General features: G+C 43.1%; 1 protein-coding gene across 1 annotated transcript in view; it reads left to right on the plus strand.

The window, feature by feature from the left end:
* LOC133341920 (deleted in malignant brain tumors 1 protein-like) overlaps positions 1–14,947 on the plus strand; it is a 50,134-nt gene that overhangs the window by 11,924 nt on the left and 23,263 nt on the right. Inside the window, exons 8-19 of the mRNA XM_061550759.1 lie at positions 1,060–1,135; positions 2,110–2,226; positions 3,791–3,802; positions 5,114–5,131; positions 5,603–5,614; positions 6,261–6,278; positions 7,157–7,273; positions 7,739–7,750; positions 12,438–12,455; positions 12,930–12,941; positions 13,584–13,601; positions 14,591–14,707. Coding sequence (XP_061406743.1) covers positions 1,060–1,135; positions 2,110–2,226; positions 3,791–3,802; positions 5,114–5,131; positions 5,603–5,614; positions 6,261–6,278; positions 7,157–7,273; positions 7,739–7,750; positions 12,438–12,455; positions 12,930–12,941; positions 13,584–13,601; positions 14,591–14,707 — 547 coding nt within the window. The remainder of the gene's footprint in view (positions 1–1,059; positions 1,136–2,109; positions 2,227–3,790; positions 3,803–5,113; positions 5,132–5,602; positions 5,615–6,260; positions 6,279–7,156; positions 7,274–7,738; positions 7,751–12,437; positions 12,456–12,929; positions 12,942–13,583; positions 13,602–14,590; positions 14,708–14,947) is intronic.

Consider the following 14,947-nt stretch of genomic DNA (forward strand, 5'->3'; position numbering starts at 1 on the left):
GATTAGAGAGTTTGTGTATTTATATTCTGCTGTAAATACGACTGGGTAATTCAAGTATGAAGAACAACCCCTTGCTAGAAAATGTCCATCCCATTGATGAAAATGGGTTTGGTCTGTTTTAAATATTGATAATTTGGGGGAGCTCTTAGCAGTGCTGCTGCTAAGCCCTGACAATCACTATCATCATCTCTGTGCGACAGTGGCTCATTAACAGCATTCAGCTCATTAGCTTGTAACCATTGTGAAATCAACAAGCCAGACGCAACAATTACAGTCGTGTACGTTATATATCTAGTTCACAACATTACAGCACAATGAATGGCCCTGCTTGCATGACACTGTTTTGGACAGGTGGTCTGTATTACATATTTAGTGGCATCGCTGGATGTCACTATGCAGTGCCGGCCTTAGAGAGGCACGGCGTGCGGTGTAACGACATCGCGGACACCACGAGGGTGTGGGTGCAGTACCGGCCCTAGAGGGGCTCGGTGAGCGCTGATTGATAGCGCTGGGTGGCGACACGCTTGGCGTACAGTGCCAGCTCTACACGATAGGGTGTGGGAGTGCCGGCCATAGGAATGAGGTGATTAAAGGCCATGGCACTCTGGTTGACCCGAAAGGACACGTGACCAGTTAAGTCTACAAAGGGGCCCCAAGAGGGGGCTAGGGGGGTCACTTGGTCGGGGTCCAGATCCTGCTCGAGGATTCTGGAAGGTGGTTGTGGCCAAGAGCGGAGCCAGCCACGCCGCAGAGGATCTAAGCCGGGTCCCCAGAGGGACCGGCGTTGTTGTTCATCCTTCAGAAACCTTCGTCTACGTTCTCCGAGTCTCCAACACGTGGACCTGGACCCGAGCTGTGGTCCCGGTCCATAGTAGCTAGTTACGTGGTAATTAGTGTAGTTAGCCTGGTGGTCACCACCATAGGTTATTCTGTTAAGGGGCAGTTACCCCGTGTGTTGGTGTTAAATAAATGTGTTGCCTCCAAATGTACGGCTGCGACTCAGTTGAACTCACGACACATATATTCAGGTTTTGAGATGCTCCATAACAATGATACAAGGACCATACTTATCACTGTGCTTTCGTCTGTTTCATGCCTTCACATTCATCGTCTACAGAATCTACTACCCTCCCATGTAAGTCCTCATGCTCACACGTGACTCACAGCACCACGTGCTGGTACCGTCAGCGCCACCGTTTAGGTCCAGTCTCACGAGTAGTGCCCCAAGCTTGGGATGTCATCTTCAGGGATCGAGCTTCTTCCAAGTGAAGACGTGATCTGACACCTACATTCTTCCCTCATCTGATATTGCCATAACAGCAAAAAACCCGTATAAAATAGACTCAATGTGACCATGTACAGGATCAAAATATACCCATGAATGACTCACCAAGTTTACACACAATTCTTACAAGATCCTGCTTAGTCTTTGGAAAACTGTTTGTCAATGTTTGCATCCTGGAGGAAACCAGCGGGCATACGGATCAAGCAAGTGTAGATGACACTTACACTGTCTATGTAGTTCAAAAATGCGATTGAAGTATCATTTAATACAGGCACAACATTGTCCTCTGGGTAAACCTCGAACACAAAACAGCTCCGTCTCTCCGTGATCCATAAACCTCACCTCTGAGTTATTGGATTACAGTCACCCACAACCACATAAAGTCAGATGGCCTTTAACAGATGGCTCACATGACTATAAAGTCTTTATTTAGTCCATGATTATTTTTATTATGTCACCATATAGTCATTGTTTCTGTGTGTGTGCACACCATTGTATTGAGGATCATGTAAAGTTCTAGTGATCCTAGTACGGAAAGTCAGGTAAAAAGTTCAAGCCCAATCCCAGCGCAATAAACATTGTAAACAAGGTCACGGCATCATCGCGTGCTTTCAGATGCGCTTTTGCGGCCGTCTGGAAAGCTCTTCAGACATTAGAAAGCCACTGGAGCTGCGAACTTTTAAATCTAGATTGAAAACGGATTTCTTCACAACTGATTTTTGTGCTTAGTTGTATTTTCCCCCACCTGCGATTAGCACGGTTGGCTACGTAAGCTGTGAAAGAAGTTCAACATGCAGACCTAATGATTGCGCCTTTCTTTGCAGATTGGTGCCAGTCATACCCCTGTCAGAATGGGGGCACCTGTGCATTACACTGGTCGTATCCCTACTACCAGTGCTTTTGCCCTCCAGAATCATGGGGCAGCAACTGTGAATATGGAAGTAAGATAACTCCTTGAACCTTGTTTATCCCTTTTAATAAATCAAGCATTGTCATGTATCTGCTCATGTTAATGCGCATGTGGATGTATTATTCTGTATACCTGTTCGTGTATTTTAGAGACGTGATCGGACACCTACATTCTTCCCGCAACTGATATTGCCGCAACAGCAACAAACCCTTATAAAATGGACTAAATAATACAGTAGTCACATGACCATGTACAGGATGAAAATATAGCCATGGATCACTCACCAAGTGTATAGACTATTCTTAGAAGATCCTGATTAGTCTGTGGAAAACTGATTGTAAATGTTTGCATCCTGGAGGAAGCCATAGGGCACACGATCCAAGCAAGTGTAGATGACACTTACACTCTGTATAGGTCAGAAATATGCGTGTAAATATGAATTTATTATTTCAAAATGATTGTAATATTAACGTATTTGTACTTTTTCTCTTTTCAAATAATTACGATCTGGCTCAGCAACAACTGCTGGTAAGTAATGATTGTCAACATCAATATCATCTCTGTGCATGGTATGGGTCATTGTATAGAGACAACTCCTGCTAACTTACCACGAATTAGGTCTAATTATATTAACCTCAGATTGATGATCGGCGAATTGTGGTTCTAATGATATTGACCTCATTAATGACCAGCCGAACGTTTCCTTGCATGGGATTAATCTTGTAACTTCCTGAGTAAAGCAATCTAGCCACTATGCCCTTCTGCTGGATTATATAATTTGTAGATTTTTATTTTTCTGAATATACTACTCAGTAACTGCAGTCAGCTCATTATGAAGTAACCACTGTGAACTTAACAAGCCGCCAGATGTAGCAATTATAGTATTGTAGGTTACACATTTTGCTCACAAGACTACCACACAATTAATGGCCCTAGGATGGATGACAATGTATGGGGCAGGTGGTCTGTACTACTTATTTTCATATTTTGAGACGCTCCACAACAATGACACAAGGACCCTGCTGATCACTCTGTTTATGTCTGTTTCATGGCTTCACATTCATCGTCTGCAGAAACGACTACTTTCTCCACCTGTAAGTCATCACGCTCACACGTGACTCACAACACCATGTCCTGGTACCGGCAGCGCCACTGTTTAGGCCCAGCTCACGAGCAGTGCCCCAAACCTGGGATGTCATCTTCAGGGATTGAGCTTCTTCCAAGTGAAGAATTGATCATACACCTACATTCTTCCCTCAGCTGATACTGCAACAACAACGAAAACACCCCTTATTAAATGAACTAAATAATACTGTAGTCGTGTGACCATGTACAGGATAAAAAAAACATACATATGATTGACTCAGAGTTTATAGACTATTCTGAGAATTTCCTGGCCATAGTTTTGGCAAAACTGGAACGTTTGCATGCAGGAGGCTACCAGAAGGACACATTGATCAATCAAGAATAGATGACACTTGCACTGTATATATATAGGTGAAAAATACGTGTGTAAATATGTATTATTGCAAAATTATTGTAATATTCATGTATTTGTACATTGTCTCTTTTCAAATGATCTTGATCTGATTCAGCTACAACTCCTGGTAAGTAATAATTGTCAACACAAACATCTCAATGCATAATATGGGTCATTGTATAGAGAAAACAACTCGTGCAAACTGACCATGAATTGGGTCTAATAATATTGACCTCAGATTGATGACCATTCGAATTGTTCCTTGCAAGGGATTTATTTTGCAACTTTCTCAGTCAAGTACTCGAGCCAAGTTCTGTTAGTTTAGAGAGTTTGTGTATTTATATTCTGCTGTAAATACGACTGGGTAATTCAAGTATGAAGAACAACCAATTGCTCGAAAATGTCCATCCCATTGATGAAAATGGGTTTGGTCTGTTTAAAATATTGATCATTTAGGGGAGCCCTTAGCAGTGCTGCTGCTAAGCCCTGACAATCGCTATCGTCATCTCTGTGCGACAGTGGCTCATTAACAGCATTCTGCTCATTAGCTTGTAACCATTGTGAATTCAGCAAGCCAGATGTAGAAATTACAGTCGTGTAGGTTATATATCTAGTTCACACCATTACAGCACAATGAATGGCCCTTGTATATCATGACACTGTTTTGGACAGGTGGTCTGTATTACATATTTAGTGGCATCGCTGGATGTCACTGTGCAGTGCCGGCCTTAGAGAGGCACGGCGTGCGGTGTAACGACATCGCGGACACCACGTGGTGTGGGTGCAGTACCGGCCCTAGAGGGGCTCGGTGAGTGCCGATTGATAGCGCTGGGTGGCGCCACGCTTGGCGTACAGTGCCAGCCCTACAGGATAGGGTGTGGGAGTGCCGGCCATAGGAATGAGGTTACTAAAGGCCATGGCACTCCGGTTGACCCGAGAGGACACGTGACCAGTTAAGTCTACAAAGGGGCCCCAAGTGAGGGCTGGGGGTGGTCACGTGGTCGGGGTCCAGATCCTGCTCGAGGATTCTGGAAGGTGGTCGTGGCCAAGGGTGGAGCCAGCCACACCGCAGAGGATTTAAGCCGGGTCCCCCAGAGGGACCGGAGTTGTTGTTCATCCTATAGAAACCTTAGTCTACGTTCTCCGAATCTCCAACACATGGACCTGGACCCGAGCTGTAGTCCTGGTCCGTATTAGCTAGTTACGTGGTAATTAGTGTAGTTAGCCTGGTGGTCACCACCATAGGTTATTCTGTTAAGGGGCAGTTACCCCGTGTGTTGGTGTTAAATAAATGTGTTTTCTCCAATGTACGGCTGTGACTCAGTTGAACTCACTACACATATATTCAGGTTTTGAGATGCTCCATAACAATGATACAAGGACCATACTGATCACTGTGCTTTCCTCTGTTTCATGCCTTCACATTCATCGTCTCCAGAATCTACTTCCCTCCCATGTAAGTCCTCATGCTCACACGTGACTCACAGCACCACGTGCTGGTACTGGCAGCGCCACCGTTTAGGCCCAGCCTCACGAGCAGTGCCCCAAGCTTGGGATGTCATCTTCAGGGATTGAGCTTCTTCCAAGTGAAGACGTGATCTGACACCTACGTTCTTCCGTCACCTGATACTGAGCTAAATGATACAGTAGTCATGTGACCTTGTAGACGATAACAAAAACAAGCATATCTATGAATGACTCAGAGTGTGTAGACTATTCTCAGATATCCTGGTTATTGTTATAAAACTGAAATGTGTTCTTGCAGCAGGCAACCGGAAGGGTACACGGATCAAACACGTATAGATGACACTTACACTGCATATAGGTGAAAAATACGTGTGTAAATATTAATTTATTATTGCAAATTGATTGTAATTTTCATGTATTTGTACTTTGTCTCTTTTCAAATAATCACCATCTGGTTCAGCTACATCTACTGGTAAGTAATAATTGTCAACATCAATATAATCTCTGTGCATGGTATGGGTCATTGTATAGAGACAACTCCTGTTAACGTACCACAAATTGGTCCTAATTATATTGAACTCAGATTATTGATCGGCAAAATTGTTCCTTGCTTGGGATTTACATTGCAACTTTCTGAGTCAAGCAATCTAGCCACTGTGCAATTCTGCGGGCTTATAAAGTTTGTATATTTATATTCTTCTGTACATAGGACTTGGTAGTTCAAGTATGAAAAGCAAGCCCTTGATATAAAATTAACCCATTTATGCAAATGGCTTCGGTTTGTTTTCAATCAATTATCATTTGGTGCGGCCCTTTGCACTGCTGCTGCTACAATCGCTATCATCATCATCTCTGTGCGATGATGGCTCATTAAATGCAGACAGCTCATCAAGTTACCAATGCGAACTTAACTAGCCAGATGTAGCAATTACAGTATTGTAGGTTACACATTTTGCTCAAAAACTACTACGTAAAGAATGTCCCTGTAATGGATGACACTGTATGGGGCAGGATGTCTGTATTACATATTTTCCAGTTTTGAGATGCTCCATAATGATACAAGGACCATACTGATCACTGTGCTTTCGTCTGTTTCATGCCTTAACATTCGTCTGCAGAATCTCCTACCATCCCATGTAAGTCCTCAAGCACACACGTGACTCACAGCACCACGTGCTGGTACCGGCAGCGCCACCGTTTAGGCCCAGCCTCATGAGCAGTGCCCCAAGCTTGAGATGTCATCTTCAGGGATCGAGCTTCTTGCAAGTGAAGACGTGATCTGACACCTACATTCTTCCCTCAACTGATATTGCCATAACAGCAAAAAACCCTTAAAAACAATTACTTAATAATACAGTAGTCAAGTGACCATGTACAGGATCAAAATATATCCATGAATGACTCACCAAGTTTACACACAATTCGTAGAAGATCCTTAGTCTTTGAAAAATGTTTGTAAATGTTTGCATCCTGGAGCAAACCAGAGGGCACACGGATCAAGCAAGATCTATACAGTTCAGAAATACGATTGAAGTATCATCTAATACAGGCACGACATTGTCCTCTGGATAAACCTCGAACACAAAACAGCTCCATTTCGCCGTGATCCACAAACCTCACCTCTGAGTTATTGGATTACAGTCATGCACAACCACAGCAAGTCAGATGGCCCAACATTGTATTGAGGATCGTGTAAAGTTCTAGTGATCAAAGTACAAAAAATCAGGTAAAAAGTTGAAGCCCAAAGATCACCCAGCGCAATAAACATTGTAAACACGGTCACTGCATCATCGCGCACTTTCAGATGCGCTTTTGCGGCCGTCTGGAAAGCTCTTCCGACATTAGGAAGCCACTGGAGCTGCGAACTTTTAAATCTAGGTTGAAAACTAATTTCCTTCAAACTAATTTTTGTGTTTAATTGTATGTTCCCCACACCTGCGGTTAGCACGGTTGGCCACATAAGCTGCGAAAGAAGTTCAAAATGCAGACCTAATGATTGCGCCTTTCTTTGCAGATTGGTGTCAGTCATACCCCTGTCAGAATGGGGGCACCTGTGCATTCTACTGGTCGTATCCCTACTACCAGTGCTTTTGCCCTCCAGGATCATGGGGCAGCAACTGTGAATACGGAAGTAAGACAACTCCTTGATTCTTGTATATCCCTTTTAATGAATCAAGCATTCCCATCTACCTGCTTATGTTAATGCGCACGTGGATGTTTTAGTCTGTATACTTGTTCATGTATTTGAGACATGATCGGACACCTACTGATATTGCCGCAACAGCAACAAACCCCTATAAAATGAACTAAATAATACAGTAGTCACGTGACCATGTACAGGATTAAAATATAGCTATGAATCACTCACCAAGTTTATAGACTATTCTTCTAAGATCCTGCTTAGTCTTTGGAAAACTGATTGTAAATGTTTGCATCCTGGAGGAAACAAGAGGGCACACAAATCAAGCAAGTGTAGATGACACACTCTATATAGGTCAGAAATATGCGTGTAAATATGAATGTATTATTGCAAAATGATTGTAATATTCATATATTTGTACTTTGTCTCTTTTCAAATAATTACGATCTGGCTCAGCTACAACTACTGGTAAGTAATGATTGTCAACATCAATGTCATCTGTGAATGGTATGTGTCTCGGCCTCGCTGTGCGCTGCGTTGCACCGCTAGCCGAGTAGTTATCCTCGCGTCCAATAAACCCTCAGAGCCAGGATGAACGTCGGACTCCAAACGTCATTTATTGAATCTAACGAGGTAAAACTGGTAAGAAAACAGCCAGATACAGCATCTGTTAATACCCGGAAACACCAACACCATGAATGAACACCACGGCATCATAACATTGTCTTAGATAACATGTTTCTCAACAATAGATCCTGGATGGACCAGGCACCTACATTACCACTGAATAGTTATACAAGAGCATAAGCTACAGTGTTACATAAAGGCACACCGTGTTATCACACTGCACCCCAGATGTACAGTACTACACATAACACTGCACTATGAATGAGACATTTCGTCATCCTTGCTCTCCAGACTGCAATAAAGTTACTTAGGTACAAGTTTGACTCGACTTATTAAATTACAAGTAACATTCACAATAAGAAAGTTGCAGGCTTCGTTGTTAACTAGGCCTCGTATTTATCATAACAATTTAACGGAATTATAAAGGCATTTACATCATTATAACTGTCATTCTAACATTATAACAGCATTGCCAATATTATAAGAACATAAACGAGCTTACAGACAATGCTTCTTAAAGTCCCACAATGGACATTTGCAGCTGGCTTCACTGTGACGCGATGTGTGCCGCCATCTTGAATTATGTGTGTAATGGCCGACGCCTGCGTGGTTGAGCGGGAATCTTAAATCGCAACTTTCTGGTCACGTGACCAAACTTAGCACCAAAAACAGGAAATCCCTGTGTACATACGCCCCACATCTGCCGTGAGGCAGAACAGTATGGGTAATTGTATGGAGACGACAACTCCTGTAAACTTACCACAAATTGGTTCTAATTATATTAACCTCAGATTGATGATCAGGGAATTATTCCTTGCATGGGCTTTATGTTGTAACTTTCTGAGTCAAGCAATCTAGCCACTGTGCCATTCTGCCGACTTATAGAGTTTGTATATTTGTATTTTTCTGTCAATAGGACTTGTTAGTTAAAGTATGAAAAACAAGCCCTTGATAGAAAATTAACTACCCATTTATGCTAATGGCTTTGGTATGTTTTCAATAACTATAATTTTGTGTGGCCCTTTGCACTGCTGATGATACAATCAATATCATCATCTTTATGCGATGATGGCTCATTGACTGCAGACAGCTAATCAAGTTACCACTGTGAACTTACCAAGCTAGATGTAACAATTACAGTATTATAGGTTAAACCTTTTGCTCACAACACTACCAAACAATGAATGTCCCTGTATTAGATGACCCTGTTTTGGACAGGCAGTCTGTATTACATATTTAAAGATTTTGAGACGCTCCATAACAATGACACAAGGGCCCTGCTGATCACTTTCTTTTTTTCGTTTTCATGCCTTCTTATTCGTCTGCAGAAACTACTCCTTACTCCACCTGTAAGTCATCACGCTCACACGTGACTCACAGCACCATGTTCCGGTACCAGCAGCGCCAACGTTTTGGCCCAGCCTCATGAGCAGTGTCCCAAGCTTGGGATGTCATCTTCAGGGATTGAGCTTCTTGCATGTGAAGATGTGATCTGACACCTACATTCTTCCCTCAACTGATACTGCCGCAACAGCGAAAACACCCTCGTAAAAATGGACTAAATAAAACAGTAGCCATGTTACTTTGTGCAGGATAACTAAAAACGCACTAATTACTCATTGTGCTTATAGACTATTCTCAAATAACCCTGTTTACAGTTTGTGCAAAACTGATTGAAAATGTTTATATTAGATTATAAATATGATTTAAGTATTGTCTAAGACAGACACCCAATTGTCCTCTGGGCAAACCTCTAACATACACTCTGAACCTGGGGACCTGAGTTTGATTCTGGGCAACAGCTATCATCAGTGAATGATATCTGCAGTGATCCTGGATGCCCCACTGCTTCACTCACCCACACCGACCAGCGTGGTGAGGTATGGTAAAACATGACCGACGCAACGTTAAATCAGAAATTAAAAACAAAACGTAGCTCACCCTCCGTCAAAGCACAGCGTGAGATTGGACAGCGAAGCCGAGTGTGTGCAATGGGAACTCAGAGCCGGGTGTCATCAGGGTAGCAACGGTGGCCACTGCCGAACTGGAGATGATTTGGCCAAGTGGAAGGAGACGTTGTGAGGAGAGCGGATGACGAAGGAGGAGCCTTGTGGTACACCACAAAGCAACGTTCCCCAGGAGAAGGTGGTGGCCTTTGTATTGAAGCATCGAGGAGCGTTTGAGAAGGGACAGACATTTCGAAGGTCTTGAGTTTTGTTAGGACGCCAGTGACCGCAGTCGTCTTAAGGGCCGGATCACATGGTGGATTTGACAAGACTGGTAATGTAGGATGCTTTGTGGATAGACTTTGTGGGTAGAGGACCAAGCATAGAAGATAAACCTGTTTTTTTTTACCAGAAACAGAATATTTATCCTGGAGAAATGCACAGATGTTCAGTAGGGGCGGGTCGGAAAGTAACATAATGAACATGTCTGTGTGTGTGTCTTGCCATTGAATACATCTGTGTTGTCAGTGGAGCAATTGGCACCACCAGTTAAATCGATGCAATGTTGGTGCTCTCAGATTCACAATTGAGATGTTTTTTGCAGTGAGTGTACATTGCATGATATCATTGGTCACGCTACTGAAAGTCATCTGTGTCACCATCTCATGATTTTGTGTCTTTCACATGTCTTCATCATCTGATGCAGTGTCTACCATGACCCCTCCTTGTAAGTTTCCTCTCCCACTGCAGTTCCATCAGCTGTAAACTTGTCCTGTACCACATGTAGCAATTAACCCAAGAGCAGTCATTGGAACGCGCATATCCTACAAGTCCTACTCACTGGGCTTTTAATGATCTCCCAGTCTCCTCCATGAAATATGCAATGACTTGTCACAATTCGATTAAATAATGCTGCATCTTTGCACGTTATGCTGTCTCCTTAAAACATGGCTCTCTGACTGTTCAGTTTTTTTGGTCAATTAGCCTTACGCAATGGTTCCCACTGAGTGTGGTCCCCACTGAGTGTGGTCCCCACACCACCACTGAGTGGTCTGCAGGGTTGTGATGTCACCGCAGGTTGATCCAGACAACAATGACACTGTTGATCCCTTTTGTATCGGACATTAATTCATAGTTTTGATATTCAATGTAAAAATAAAGTTTAGTAAAATTAACCCGACTCAACTCCTGTAACCCTAACATCCAAATGCCCATCCCCAAAAAAAACGAACAGCTGCATTTAAAAAATACATGTTTGTTATGTTCCGGTGTTATGAATCATTTAGTATGAGTGGTGTTTAGAGAGAGAAGTGAATGAGTTGTGTCACCAGGGGTGCGGGGGTGGCTGGATGGTGATCCTTGGAAAGTTTACATCGGCTGAGTGGTGCGGGGGCCACATAAGTTTGAGAAACACTGCGCTGAAGGAAGCATTACATTTATTTTGGATAGTCATCAAGTTGTAAATGCACGATTTGATGCACGTTTCTTGAGCGCGATGGTAAATTTCGGTACGTGGATAGTTAAATGCGTAAAGCTGTTGCAATGATGAATAATACAAATAAATACTTTCATGCTCACCAGATGCGCCAATACGGCTGGCTGGGGGTGGCTCCTGGTGTCAGGGCCGGGTGGAGGTGTTCTACGGCGGCGCGTGGGGCACGGTGTGCGATGACATCTGGAATCTGCAGCACGCCCAGGTCGTGTGTCGCCAGCTGGGCTGTGGCTCTGCTGTTGCTGCCTTGTCAGAAGCTCGCTTCGGACAGGGCTATGGTCAGATCTGGCTCGACGATGTCCAGTGCTCTGGCGTCGAGCCTCAGCTCTCCTCCTGTCAGCATCTTCCCTGGGGGAGTCACAACTGTGTCCATCAGGAGGATGCCTCTGTCATCTGCTCAGAAGGTACATTCAATGTGACGTGCATGTGTAACACTTTGCCTAGATGCCCTGTAAATACATGTCCACGACGCTTCTATGTAGCCCAATGGAAAGGGTCAAAGGACTTCGAGAAGAGATAATGAGATGTACACAGTTAGACATAAACAGTCTGCCTCAGCATCAGACCATGTTTCCCACCTGATGACGGACGCTTGTGTTGTGCCCGAAACGTCGTGATTTATTTTATGTTTCTACCGACGTGACTTTACCGAAAAAACTAAATAGTATGGATTCCTGCAGTCACGAAAGCTTCATATCAAGATTGATCTTTAGTATCATCAGTTTGCAGTTTGAGGAGCCACAAAACACTGTCCGAAGGGAGGTGAAAGGTCCCTTTTTATACTCTTGTCCAACTCAAGTGTTGTGTTCTGTTTTTCACCTTTTTTATGCACCATCGCGAGATGCGATTTAAGCACCGGGTGGCATCATGGGGGATACTGTCTACGTCAGGTGCAATGAGCGAGCCCTGCTGTGACGCTGGGATTGAATGCATTGCTCCCACTTGATAGTCAACTATTTAATCATGTGCAGGGGTTTGGTATGCGATGGGTGACTCTTCAGGCTTTGTGATGCTCATTAACAATGATACGAGAGCCCTGCTGATCACTGTGCTTTTGTCTGTTTCATGCTTTCACATTCATCGTCTGCAGAATCTACTACCCTCCCATGTAAGTCATCACGCTCACACGTGACTCACAGCGCCATGTCCTGGTACCGGCAGCGCCACCGTTTAGGCCCAGCCTCACGAGTAGTGCCCCAAGCTTGGGATGTCATCTTCAGGGATTGAGCTTCTTCCAAGTGAAGACGTGATCTGACACCTACGTTCTTCCGTCACCTGATACTGAGCTAAATGATACAGTAGTCATGTGACCTTGTAGACGATAACAAAAACAAGCATACCTATGAATGACTCAGAGTGTTTAGACTATTCTCAGATATCCTGGTTATAATTGTTATAAAACTAAAATGTGTTCTTGCAGCAGGCAACCGGAAGGGTACACGGATCAAGCACGTATAGATGACACTTACACTGTATATAGGTGAAAAATACGTGTGTAAATATGAATTTATTATTGCAAAATGATTGTAATTTTCATGTATTTGTACTTTGTCTCTTTTCAAATAATCACCATCTGGTTCAGCTACATCTACTGGTAAGTAATAATTGTCAACATCAATATAATCTCTGTGCATGGTATGGGTCATTGTATAGAGACAACTCCTGTTAACGTACCACAAATTGGTCCTAATTATAGACCTCAGATTATTGATCGGTAAAATTGTTCCTTGCATGGGATTTACATTGCAGCTTTCTGAGTCAAGCAATCTAGCCACTGCAATTCTGCGGGCTTATAAAGTTTGTATATTTATATTATTCTGTACATAGGACTTGATAGTTCAAGTATGAAAAGCAAGCCCTTGATAGAAAATTAACAACCCATTTATGCAAATGGGTTTGGTCTGTTTTCAATAACTTATCATTTGGTGCGGCCCTTTGCACTGCTGCTACACTATCATCATCTCTGTGCGATGATGGCTCATTAACTGCAGACAGCTCATCAAGTTACCACTGTTAACTTAACAAGCCAGATGTAGCAATTACAGTATTGTAGGTTACACATTTTGCTCACAAAACTGCTACATAAAGAATGTCCCTGTAATGGATGACACTGTATGAGACAGGTGGTCTGTATTACATATTTTCCAGTTTTGAGATGCTCCTTAACAATGATACAAGGACCATACTGATCACTGCGCTTTTGTCTGTTTCATGTCTTCACATTCATTGTCTACAGAATCTACTACCCTCTCATGTAAGTCCTCATGCACACACGTGACTCACAGCACCATGTGCTGGTACCGGCAGCGCCACCGTTTAGGCCCAGCCTCATCAGCAGTGCCCCAAGCTTGGGATGTCATCTGTAGGGATCGAGCTTCTTTCAAGTGAAGACGTGATCGGACACCTACATTCTTGCCTCAACTGATATTGCCATAACAGCAAAAAAACCCTTATAAAATGGACTCGATAATACAGTAGTCATGTGATCATGTACAGGATCAAAATATACCCATGAATGACTCACCAAGTTTACACAATTTTTAGAAGATTCTGCTTAGTCTTTGGAAAAACTGTTTGTAAATGTTTGCATCCTGGAGGAAATCAGAGGGCACACGGATCAAGCAAGCGGAGATGACACTTACAATGTCTAAACAGTTTAGAAATACGATTGAAGTATCGTCTAATACAGGCACGACATTGTCCTCTGGATAAACCTCGAACACAAAACAGCTCCATCTCTCCGTGATCCACAAACCTCACCTCCGAGTTATTGGATTACAGTCACCCACAACAAGTCAGATGGCCTTTAACAGATGGCTCACGTGACTGTAAAGTCTTTATTTAGTCCATGATTATTTTTATGACATCACCATAAAGCCATTGTTTCTGTATGTGTGTGCACAACATTGTGTTGAGGATCGCGTAAAGTTCTAGTGATCCGAGTACGAAAAGTCAGGTAAAAAGTTGAAGCCCAATCATCACCCAGTGCAATAAGCATTGTAAACATGGTCACTGCATCCTCGTGCGCTTTCAGATGCGCTTTTGCGGCCGTCTGGAAAGCTCTTCAGACATTAGAAAGCCACTGGAGCGGCGAACTTTTAAATCCAGATTGAAAACTAATTTCTTTACAACTGATTTTGTGCTTAGTTGTCTTTTACCAGCACCTGCGATTAGCACGGTTGACTACGTAAGCTGCGAAAGAAGTTCAACATGCAGACCTAATGATTGTGCCTTTTTTTGCAGATTGGTGCCGCTCATATCCCTGTCAGAATGGGGGCACCTGTGCATTCTACTGGTCGTATCCCTACTACCAGTGTTTTTGCCCTCCAGGATCATGGGGCAGCAACTGTGAATACGGAAGTAAGATAACTCTTTGAACCTTGTATATCTCTTTTAATAAATCAAGCTTTGTCATTCATCTGCTTATGTTAATGCGCACGTGGATGTATTAGTCTGTATACCTGTTGGTGTATTTTCGAGACGTGATCGGACACCTACCTTCTTCCCTCAACTGATATTGCCGCAACAGCAACAAACCCTTATAAAATTGACAAAAATAATACAGTAGTCATCTGACCATGTACAGGATGAAAATATAGC

The sequence above is a fragment of the Lethenteron reissneri genome, chromosome 2 (genome assembly GCF_015708825.2).
Source record: "Lethenteron reissneri isolate LAM-NWPU_2019-01 chromosome 2, ASM1570882v1, whole genome shotgun sequence".
NCBI classification, from domain to species: Eukaryota; Metazoa; Chordata; class Hyperoartia; order Petromyzontiformes; family Petromyzontidae; genus Lethenteron; species Lethenteron reissneri.